The sequence below is a fragment of the Periplaneta americana genome, chromosome 9 (genome assembly GCF_040183065.1).
Source record: "Periplaneta americana isolate PAMFEO1 chromosome 9, P.americana_PAMFEO1_priV1, whole genome shotgun sequence".
Lineage (NCBI taxonomy): Eukaryota > Metazoa > Arthropoda > Insecta > Blattodea > Blattidae > Periplaneta > Periplaneta americana.
Window position 1 is genome coordinate 40984627 of NC_091125.1, and position 11583 is coordinate 40996209.

The 11583-nt window shown below is 37.0% G+C and overlaps 1 protein-coding gene across 1 annotated transcript in view; it reads left to right on the forward strand.

Moving 5' to 3' along the window:
- CstF50 (cleavage stimulation factor subunit 1 Cst50) overlaps window positions 1-11076 on the forward strand; it is a 33400-nt gene extending 22324 nt beyond the window's left edge. The window contains exons 5-9 of the mRNA XM_069834540.1: window positions 3465-3625; window positions 4871-5021; window positions 5744-5837; window positions 6379-6510; window positions 10822-11076. Of these exons, the coding sequence (XP_069690641.1) occupies window positions 3465-3625; window positions 4871-5021; window positions 5744-5837; window positions 6379-6510; window positions 10822-10934 (651 nt within the window). The 3' untranslated portion in view covers window positions 10935-11076. The remainder of the gene's footprint in view (window positions 1-3464; window positions 3626-4870; window positions 5022-5743; window positions 5838-6378; window positions 6511-10821) is intronic.
- The last annotated feature ends 507 nt before the right edge of the window (window positions 11077-11583 follow it).

Genomic DNA, 11583 nt, shown 5'->3' on the forward strand with positions numbered 1-11583 from the left:
TGAAATTTTGGTATGCTAACTGTGTGCAATAATTTCTTATGTTGTTGTTGTTTTCTAATGCCAGGCATTTGACAGTAAAGTCATTTGACCTCTTGCTCTCCAATATTTTTCAAAGATATTATCATGGTCAGCCACTGAAGCACAGATTTTGAGGTGTTCCGAATCCATTTCTTGGTTTGAGTTGCACAATGGACAGTTAGGGGACGGATATATTCCAATTCTATGCAGGTGTTTGACCAAACAGTCATGGCCTGTTGCCAATCTAAATGCAGCTACAGACGATTTTCGTGGTCCACACTCGTGTAATTACTCAACAAACATGTCTAAAGACAAATATGATGTGTACAATTAAGTTTCTGAATTAATTGTCATTTCAAAATATGTTTTCTTTTATCTGAAACAGCAATTTTATTGTAAGTTGAGTTAGGAGGTTTTCATCAGTAAGTCTTAATGACTTTACATGATTTAATCGTAAAAAAACTGCTCACAAATGTAATTCAAATCGAATGTCCAACAAAATATTCCTGAGGTGACAAATTACTATTCACACTTCGAATGCATATTGCTAATGAGGACATATCCATTATGCCAGTGGTTTTCGTCAAAGCTACAGTATGCCTAGACAACTTAATATTCTCAAAATATTTTACGTTGTCTAGACATATTATTTAGCAACCTCCACCAAACACTGTTTAATAAATTCTCCATGTTTAAGATGACGAGCAATTTCCCATGAAACTACATAGCCGACTATTACTATGGCTTTAGAATTGCGCGGCTTTTTGCGGCCCTGTTGTAATGCCACAAGTTGTTGTAAACATTCTATGTGTAAAAGAAAACATAAACAATGTTGTTTTAACTTAGTTATTGTCATTGTTCGGGAAGTCACAGTGTAAAGATTTCAGGTTCTGCTTATCTATTATGGTGGCATGTTCTTTGTGGCATATTGCATGATGCTGTTGCATGTTGTATTTTTAACACCTAATAAAATCTTTGATCATAATAGACATTTTATATTTTCTCCTTCTAAGCAAAATATTATTCCCATAATTCATCATAATTAAATTACACTTTCCTGAGTTTTCACTTGGCTTTGATAAAGATGTTTCACCACTGGTGCTGTCAGACGATGTATTTTAAGGGAACAAATGGGGTTTGAAGGTAAGTAGGGGGTATGTTGACGTCATACTCAATATTCATCCATCCCAAGGACGTGAGTTTAGCTTTCTCATCTGAGTAGATTATGCCTGTACGTGCTTTAGGGTCATTTTGCAGCAAGAGTGGCAGTCTTTTTAGTAATAATGCTCTCTTACTGATATGCTGAGTTGAGCTAAGATAGTTAAGTGGTATGGTGAGATGGTGTATATGTACTGGTAACAGTCACTGACCTCACAGCTAAAACATTTGAAATGAGACTCAAATTATTTCAAGTTCTTGTATTGTAAACCAATCATCATGAGAACTACCATTTCTCTCATGCAGGTTACTTTATACAGTGCGTTTGTAGCTCGGCCAGACCGTTCCGCGGCGGCCTTGGACTGGGTGAAGATTGGCACGCCTGCCGCCAGAGTAGCGCTGTAGCTACCGCTGATGTGCCAGTCAGTCGAGTTGGATCTGTCATGAGGGAAAAGATGTCTGTGCGTGTGTTGTGAGTAAAATTGTGTTGTCTCGTGGTGATAGAGTGTCTGTTAATAATGGTTGAGTACACTTTAGAATAACGTATTTTTCTCTACGATGTGTATGTGAAATACTCTTCTGCAAGAAGGTGTCGAAGAGAATTTGAACATAGGTTTGCAAGTGTTCGAATTCCTAGCAGGTCAACTATTCATGACCTTGTCAATAAAGTCAGATGTACAGGATCTTTTTTGAACAAGAAAAGTGTTCAACAACGCCGTGTACTGACAGAAGAGAAGCTTGATGAAGTAGGGACCTGGTTAGAGCACTCACCCCGCAAATCACTGCGATGTTTAGCACAAGAGATTAATATTTTCAAGATGTCAGCTTTTATGGCAACGAAACTTCTGAAACTTAAGCCGTACAGGGTAAGTGTAGTTCATGCTTTACAACCACAAGATCCTGTAAGTAAGGTTAATTATTGCAATTGGTTTGTGCAGTCCGTTCATAATGGTGACATTTTTAATGTTCTTCACTGATGAAGCGTGGTTTCATATTTACGGTCACGTTTCTACTCAGAACAATAGATACTGGGCTACCAAAAATCCCCATATTATTCATGAAGTTCCTCACCGCGCTGCAAAGGTTGGGATTTGGTGTGCAGTGTGTGCGAGTAGAATTATCGGTCCCATATTTTCGGCACAACAGTTGATTCACACGTTGATGTAACTTCAATTTTAAATAATTTTTTTCCGCAACTAACAAGAAATGAACGATTGAGTGGCTGGTTTCAGCAGGATTCAGCTACAGCGCATACTGCTGCGAATTCTATGCATGAATTGCGAAGTGTGTTTGGAGACAGAATAATTAGTCGAAGATTGTAGCCACCTCGATCCCCTGACCTATCTCCATGCGATTTTTATTTATGGGGAACGTTAAAGAATAAAGTGTACGTATGAAATCTGCACACGTTACAAGAATTGAAGGACATCACGCGAGAAATACAGGCAATCATTCAACATGAACTTTTGCGAGTGAAGCAGAATTGTTTTCGGTGATATAGGGAATATGTTCGAGTTGAAGGTCATCACTTTCAACATCTGTTGTGATGCAGGTAGTCTAATGTTAGTAGAGTAGTTAGTGTTCCGTACCCATGACTTGCCAGTCGTTTACGTGTAACTCTGGCGGCAGGTGTGCCAATCTTCACCCAGTCCAAGGATGCCGCAGAACGGTCTGGCCGAGCTACAAACGCACTGTATGTACAGATTCATAAAATTTCTTGTAATTTGGATAGATTTTATACAGTTAGTAATAGATTAGATTGTTGGTACTGTTGGTTGCATTATGAGTGTAGTAGATTTTTTAGTCCACAATTTCTGCACATATGAGCATCTTTTCATCAGGATATTTGTTTTTAATCTCTGCTATGATATAATTTTGTGAATATACATAGAAAACTCTCTTGAAAATTACTGAAGTATTAAATGAAGCTAGAAAATATAATATCCTAACATTTAACTCGAATAACAAATGATGTCAGGAAATATCAGTGCTAGGAAACTCAAACTTTCCAGGATGTTATGTACAACTATTTTTGGAGCTATTCTTTGCATAAATGTAAATTATAAATTGTAGAATGTCCATTAGATATATAAATTATTGTTAGTGTCTGTATTGTTAATCATAATCAAAAGAAATAAACTTTATATGGTTACTACACATGGTTGGATGTTATGAATATTGTTGGCCTTTTGAGAACCTGCATATGATGTTTAGTAAAGATAAGTTAAGTTCTGCGAGATTAGCTGAATTACTACCATTGTTAACGTGAAATATTTTATATCCTGCAGGATGCAGACCAGATACGTTGCATGTCATTTCATCCCACGGGTGATTATCTGGTAGTGGGAACCTCACAACCAGTCATCAGACTATATGATGTGATGACAGCACAGTGCTTTGTATGTAGCATTCCTAGTCACCAACACACAGCTGGAATCACCTCCATCAAGTTAGTACAAGTTTAAAACTCTGCATTAGATATAATGGTATTTGTTGTTTTTCACGTGACATTATTAGAAACATTAAATTCAGACAAATAATTTCGAGGGAAAAATTGTTCCGGGGCCAGGTATCGAACCCGGGACCTTTGGTTAAATGTACCAACGCTCTCCCAACTGAGCTACCCGGGAACTCTACCAGACACACCAGACACCGATCCAATTTTTCCTTCTATATCCACAGACCTCAAAGTGGGCTGACAACTGTCAACCAACCAACATTGAGTGCACACTAACTCTGTGTGACTTAAATTGTGGTTTTCTGTTAACGAACAGTGACGTGCATTAAATTCAGACGTTTGAAATGGGCAGGGCACGTGGCATGTATGGGCGAGTCCAGAAATGCATATAGAGTGTTATTTGGGAGGCCGGAGGGAAAAAGACCTTTGAGGAGGCCGAGACGTGGATGGGAGGATAATATTAAAATGGATTTGAGGGAGGTGGGATATAATGATAGAGAGGGGTTAATCTTGCACAGGATAGGGACTGATGGCAGGCTTATGTGAGGGTGGCAATGAACCTGCAGGTTCCTTGAAAGCCATTTGTAAGTTGTAAGTAAGTAAGGTATTTGTTGTTTCCGAAGTCCCTCCTGGCAAATGCTGCAATAGTACCAGTTTCAAAGAGCCATATCTTATTTCCTCCCCAGTTATCATAAACCTTCAGCACCATTCTACCTCTCTTTTGTGATAAGTCACTTATCCGGTGAGAGTAGCACCATGGAAAAATGTGCCCACCAGCATATTCATGATGGAAAACTACATCAATAGAGACATTTTTTTATAACTTTAAACATTTCCCCTTCTCCCTTTGTCACTTTCATCATCATCCTTATCCATTCCTTACACTGCACTTACGCGAATACTTACACATACATTAACCCTAGTACACAACATAACTCTTCACAGATACACATCATGTATAGCGTGACCTGCTGAAGTGGTGTACAAATTGAAAATGGGTCACAGTCCTGCCATCTGTCCGCAATATGCGGAACCTGAATCACGCAAGTGAAGTGGATAGACATTAGATATACACAGACACACTTCAGATAAGTTTTAATAATCTTGTTTCACGTTTATGCCTATAATTAGCCGTGTATATGCTTTCAATATACATAGGAAGAAACATTGGGAATATAGTTTTTTGTTGTTGTTGATTTCAGTGTAATTAGTAATAGTTGATCTTTTTTCTTTTAGATATTCTCCAGATGCAAAAATCTATGCATCAGCTGGACGAGATGGAAGCATCAAGATTTGGGATGGAGTCTCAAATCGTTGTGTTAACACATTCCTGAAGGCTCATGATGGTGCTGAAGTGTGTTCTGTTAGGTTTTCCAAAAATGGAAAGGTATGGCAGAGACTAAGGGAACTTGTTAATTCATGTTAGTACTAAGATGTATTACGTGCGTTTTATATATTGAAATTAGGAAATTTTTACATTTATTTTAGGTAATTTTTTGCGTATATGAAGTGACTTACAAACCCGTTCACGTCATTTTCATCTCTCTTCCATGTTAAAAGTTAATATAAACATAGTACAGTGTTGTGAGGATACCTTTGACTGGCTTGACTTTTCGAGGGTTGGACTTAGATTGCATTGGTCCATTATGCATCCTATACATGTATATGCAATGATTGTCCAAGTCTGACAGGTGGTCCGGGTGGTATTCGTGAATCTGATGTTGACAGATTAACCATTCTGCCTCTGCCATGACAGAGCCAGGTTTCATCCTCAGATCAGTACCAGGGCCTGGAGCCCCAAGTCATTCCTATATCAGCATCAGAAACCCATACTATCCTCAAGACTTAATGTCAGCTTACTTTTAACTACTGCAGATGATAGGTGAAGTAAGGGGAAGATGGAGTGTATTGGCAGATGGTAGAGGGAAATGGGAGTACCCAGGAAAAACCCTTTGCAGTGTCTGCTTTATCCATCACAAATTCCATGAAGACCTGGCCAGAGGTCGAGCCCGGCTGCTTGAATGAAAGATCAGCATGCTAGCACATGAGCAACAGAAGTGGCCTGTGAAGATATCTTACCTCATAATGTGTTCATTGTTCATTTTGCAGTACCTCCTCTCATCAGGCAAAGACTCCCTCATTAAGCTGTGGGAACTCTCAACTAGTCGGTGTCTGATCGCCTATACTGGAGCTGGCACCACTGGTAAGGAAATGCTTTTTTGTGAAGAGAAACTTTTTTTTGCTGTAATTTTCTTTAGATCTTACAAGGAAATTTAATAAGCTCATGCCGAGACTTCCTGTGAAGCTGCTCGAAGTTAGATCTCTACAGCAGATAAATATAAAAAAAATGCTCATACTAACTGTAAGGGTGTGAAAAATTTATTTTAAATGTTACATTAAGAGAACTTTTCCATTGTCATGAAAGTCCACTTGGTCACATGACATGCAAGATAAGCTTGTGTACTGAACATTCTATGCTAGTTGCATGAGCACTATCTGCTTAAGACTGGGAGCAACGAAATTTTTCGACAGTCTTTTATTCAGGTTTCAACTTCGCAACCTTACAGTTAGTATGAGCAGCAAATTTTTTGTGTCTCTCTATGAGATCTAATAATGTGCGCAATTTGAGGGCAGGTTTCATCATGAGCTCATTGACAGTTTCCATGTTAGCTTGTAGCTGATATGTTAAATAAATAAGGAAGTAGATTTTCTCTATACTGTAATTGGAGCTGAACTCCTTGCAGGTAAGCAGGAACACAAGGCGCAGGCAGTCTTCAATCACACTGAGGACTATGTACTCTTCCCAGATGAAGCAACAACTTCACTCTGTGCGTGGAATTCGCGCAATGCTTCCCGCAAGCAGCTTCTATCTCTTGGTGAGTATATGTGTTGCACATCACAAATTCGGGATAACATTAGGCCAGTCTCTGATTCTGATTTAGATTTTTTGGACTGGTTTCTGAAAAGGAACAGGTATTATGAAATTATTAGGCTATATACGTGTGTTTGTCTTTGAATCCACCAACTCATATTTATGTGTGTCAATCAGTTTTTAGCAAATAATATTAAAGAAAATTGGACCATGGATAAATGATAAAATTCGCTCAAAACTAATAATGGAAATAGGTAAGCATAATTTATTTGGATTCCATTAACTGAAATTTACGAAATATTTGTTGTGACTTCACCAATATTTCTTTTTGAAATGAAATGGAAACGAGAAAAACAGGACACAGGCGAGGAGATGGAAGTTGAGTAGTGAGAAAGTTGTCTTTGTGCATACAAATTTTTTGTTTTCTACCTACTAAAGTCAGATGTAAGTGAAAGTTAAGTTGAAGTGATGTTCCTGAATACTGCCCTTAGCCTTACAAAATTGTCTAAACACGTAATTAATGTTTATTGTGTAATTTAATTTACAGATCTTATTATAGCTAAGTTTGAAGAGAGAAAAATATAATAAAGAAATGGGGTCACCAAAAGTTCTTTTAGTCTATTTACTACGCACATCAGTACCATTGAAAAGAAGAATCATAAATTTGTATTTCAGTTCATTTCTGCAGTTTGTTTTACAAATTGCTTTGGCTGGCACTTCTGATTTAGGTCTTCTTTGTTTTGTCCTCATTTCTAATTATCTGAAATTTTTAACTTACTGGTTGCTTCTCAGTTTGTATATATAAAATTGAAGATTTCAGACCTAAAAAGTAACTTAAATCAAAACATATCATATGGGCCTGTATACTACAGAATGTTCACTGACATAATGTAGGTTGACTGAGTAGCATGCTACTGGCACCAAGGTCATGCAATATGCAGCAAACCATCTCCCACACACTTGGCAGACCAGTTCAGTCCCTCTGTAGGAGTGGTTGTGTTGATATTAGATTACGTGTTACGCTTTTGATTGTGTTAGTGAAGTGTTTAGATATAGATTTAGGAGTGGTATTTTGCTGCTGTTCCTATGTGAAACGGTATCATTAGGAAATTTTCTTGCAATGCAGTCACTCTACTGTAAAAATCCCTAGCTTTAATGTAAATTTCTGTGGTGCCATGTGAGCAACAAATCTTTCAGAAAAATAACGCAATATGACATCAGTACAACCATTCCTAAACTTAAATACTTCAGTAACACAGTCTGAAGAATAACACGCAATCTAATATCAACACAACCATTCCTAAATCTAAACACACTTCACCAACACAATCAGAAGAACAATACGCAATCTAACGTCAACACAGCCACTCTTTAAGTCTAAAGAACTTCACTAACACAATCAGAAGAATAACACGCATTCTAATGTCAACATAACCACTCCTAAATCTAAACACTTCACTAACACAATCAGAAGAATAACACGCAATCTAACATCAACACAACCATTCCTACAGAGTGACTGAACTTGACTGCCCAGTGTGCAGGAGATGGTTTGCCGCATGTTGCATGGTCTTTGTGTCGGTCTGTGGTTATAATATACAGACCTATGTAGATGATTTTGATTTACATTACTTATTAGGTATATTAAATTCACATTTTATCACTTTTATTAAAGGTATGCCATACCGGCTCATTTCCCAGGTTTCAGTTGTGTACCCGGTTCATACCAGCTCACTTCAAGCACTGGCTCACATATAGATTGAAACTTAGAAACAAAATAATTGTCGTGATTTAAACTGAATACATTACAGTTACGAATTTTTAATGTACCAAGACGCTTTCAGCCATCTTCAACTCACAATGTTGTGTTGGAACTACCTTTAAAGTTGCTAATCTAATACCTCATGATTAGAGACCATATTTTTTGGTAATAGCAATATGCGCAAAATTTTCCAAAATTACTTCATTGTTATATTTACCCTTCTGGATACTTAAAATACATATTTAAGCAAAACAAACTCGCGAAATAACATAAATTTGAACCATTGTGCGAAATATGTCAATAACAACGAAATATACTCATTCTATTGCTAAAGTTACGAACTATGCACAAAAATTTGATTCAATATTGTTAAAAAACATTTTCTGACTTTTGTTTCTGTCAATTTGTCAATTGCTTGGCAATGCCAAAAATTTCTCTATTTTCTCTATGGATATTGTGTACACCCACTTTTACTATCTCTATGGTTATCGAAAAAAGATCTATTTCTGTAGTCATCTGCAGCATGTTATGCACCGGAGGCTATATTGTGATGTGAAGAGGTTTTTGTGGGGACTAGTAGAGAACCACAATGCATTTGATGCGAATTATTTGCAGGAAGTGTGGTTCTCTACATTTAATGTGAACAGTGAGAAGGGTTTTTCTGCATACACGAAAATATTCACTGACTATCAAACAAATCTTCATGCGGACAATGTATAAATCACGTTTATATGTTGGCAATGCTAATATTATGTGATATGCATACAAAAAAAGTTTTATATTAAACATAACATGATACATTTAATTATTGGCAACTTATTTCACGAAATACCTGCAGAAATAGCCGCAGATTTAACACAATACCAAAATCACCCATTTTATCTCAACAAAAAATACGGTCCTTACTCATGATTTGTAAAGTAAGAACGATTGTGTTGTAGACAGATTCACTTGTATGTAAATATGCAAATCACAGATAATTAATTCAGACTTTAGTATTTATTTGCATTTATTTATTTCAGATTCAAGGAAACAGTGTACAGTAGCGTGCAAATTAATCCGAACAATGTAATTACTTATGCAAAAACACTCAAACGGGATAAAAAAAGGATCTAAGACATACCTCAGTAATCTATGTGGCCTCCCTTGTTCCTAATAACAGCTCCGAGACGATTTGGCATGGATTCCACTAATTTCCCACAAATATTCTTCATTTCTTCATCGCGAAACCATACACCAATGAGGACAGAAATCATCTTCTCCTTTGTAGAACAATCCATTTTTTGCATTCTTCTTTTGCAAATTGACCACAAGTTCTCAATGGGGTTGATGTCGGGTGAGTTGCCTGGCCAGGGGAGTACCTGAATATTCTTCTTTTTGAAGAATTCTGTAGTTTTTCGAGACGTATGGCATGGTGCCAGGTCTTGTTGGAACACACCTCTGCCATCCGGAAATGATTTTTGCAGCTGGGATACGATTCTGGTTTCCAATAAGTGAATATATTTGTCAGAATTCATCATTCCTTTGATAGGTATTAATGCTCCAGGCCCTTCATGTGTAAAACAACCCCAAAACATTACTTTAGAGGGGTAATTGGGTGCTTCGGATCCTTTCCGTACGAAGAAACACGGTGGCCGTGGACCTCGAAATGAGACTCATCGGAAAAAAGTACATTCTTCCAGTCACTCACTGTCCAGTGTTGATGTAATTTTGCCCACATTAAGCGTTTTTTGCACATAACAGGGGTTAGCAGTTGCTTCTTAATAGGCTTACGAGCCATTCGTCCAGCTTCCAAAACCTACGCCGCACTGTTGTGACGTGAATATTCGCCCCAGTGGTAGCCATTAACTCGCGGGTTAAGTCGACAGCAGTTAGTCTAGGATTTAATTTACTTTTCCTGACAATTAAACGATCATCTGCAGGTGAAGTCTTCCTTTTCCGGTCACAGTTTCCTTTTTCCTGAGGTGTGATGGATCCAGTCTCCCTGTATCGTTTTATGATTGAATTAACAGTAGCCAAACCGATGTGACATTCTGCAGCAATTTGCCTCTGTGTCATAGAAGAATGCTCTGCTAATGTTATAATTTTAGACCGTTTTCGTGGAGTTGTATCCATTTGTGAAGACGACAGAATGTACACAGGATTGCATTATTAAGTCTTCAACACAACTGAAATGCTTATAAGTACAAAACGACAGGCAAAATGTCACATATTATAAAAAAATAATAACGACAGACCTTCAACAATGGAATTACACGTACTACAGATGTCAATTAAAGCGGTATGAGCAGCTGTGAGACCAACAATGACAGAAAATGTAAAAATATGTCGTGTTCGGATAATTTGCACGTTACTGTATCTATTTGTACCACGTTTGGTAAAAATTTGTTTATACATTTCATGTGCAAATAGATGACTTAAGTTTCTTTGGTACTTTACATTGTTAATAAAAGTGTAGATCATATCATTTTTACAGAAGTAACCACAGTTGTTTCAGCTTCTAATGGATATGATACTGTTGAAAGAGTATTATAAGAGTTTGTGCTTTTGCAGGACACAATGGCCCAGTGAGACTGATCGTACATTCCCCTACTGCTCCTGCATTCCTCACATGCTCAGATGACTTCAGGGCACGCTTTTGGTTCCGCAGGATGCCACTGCATTAACTCCTATGCCTTGTACTATGTAGTATGTTTGTGTTTGTTACTGTGTTTTGTTGTGCAGGTGAGTTCTGATGATGTATTCTCAAATGTCAATATTTTGTACAAATAGATGGTTTGATAGTTAATAAACCATAAATTGAACTTCCTACCTTCTTTTGTCTGCTAATCAATTCAGAACTTCATCCTGCGGTTGCGGAGCTTCATTTTTATGAAGAGCATAGTAATTGCAAAGTACCCTGCATATGCAGTAAATTTTAATATAAGATTGTCCCATTTGAAATGTTTTTCTATATGCATTATTTAATATTGAATGAGTCGGTCGTGATGTCATAAGTATGTCAATATTTGTTCTATAAAACTAGACAAGTGAACCATGCATTAGTGTTATTGTAAGTAGTATTATATGTTAGAAATGCAATTCAGATGTAATAATATTAGTTACTATTTTGATTTTTGAGAATTTTGTTTATTAAGCTGTTATTAAAGGAATTTATATTGCATGACTGTCAAAGAAGACTGGATTTTATAATTACTCAAATACTAAATCTGCAAATAAGATAAACTACTGTACAGGTAAGTGTTAATTGTAAGAGAAACAAATTTAACATGAGAGAAGCTTGAAAAACATCTTTTAGGTGTGTAACTTCTGCTC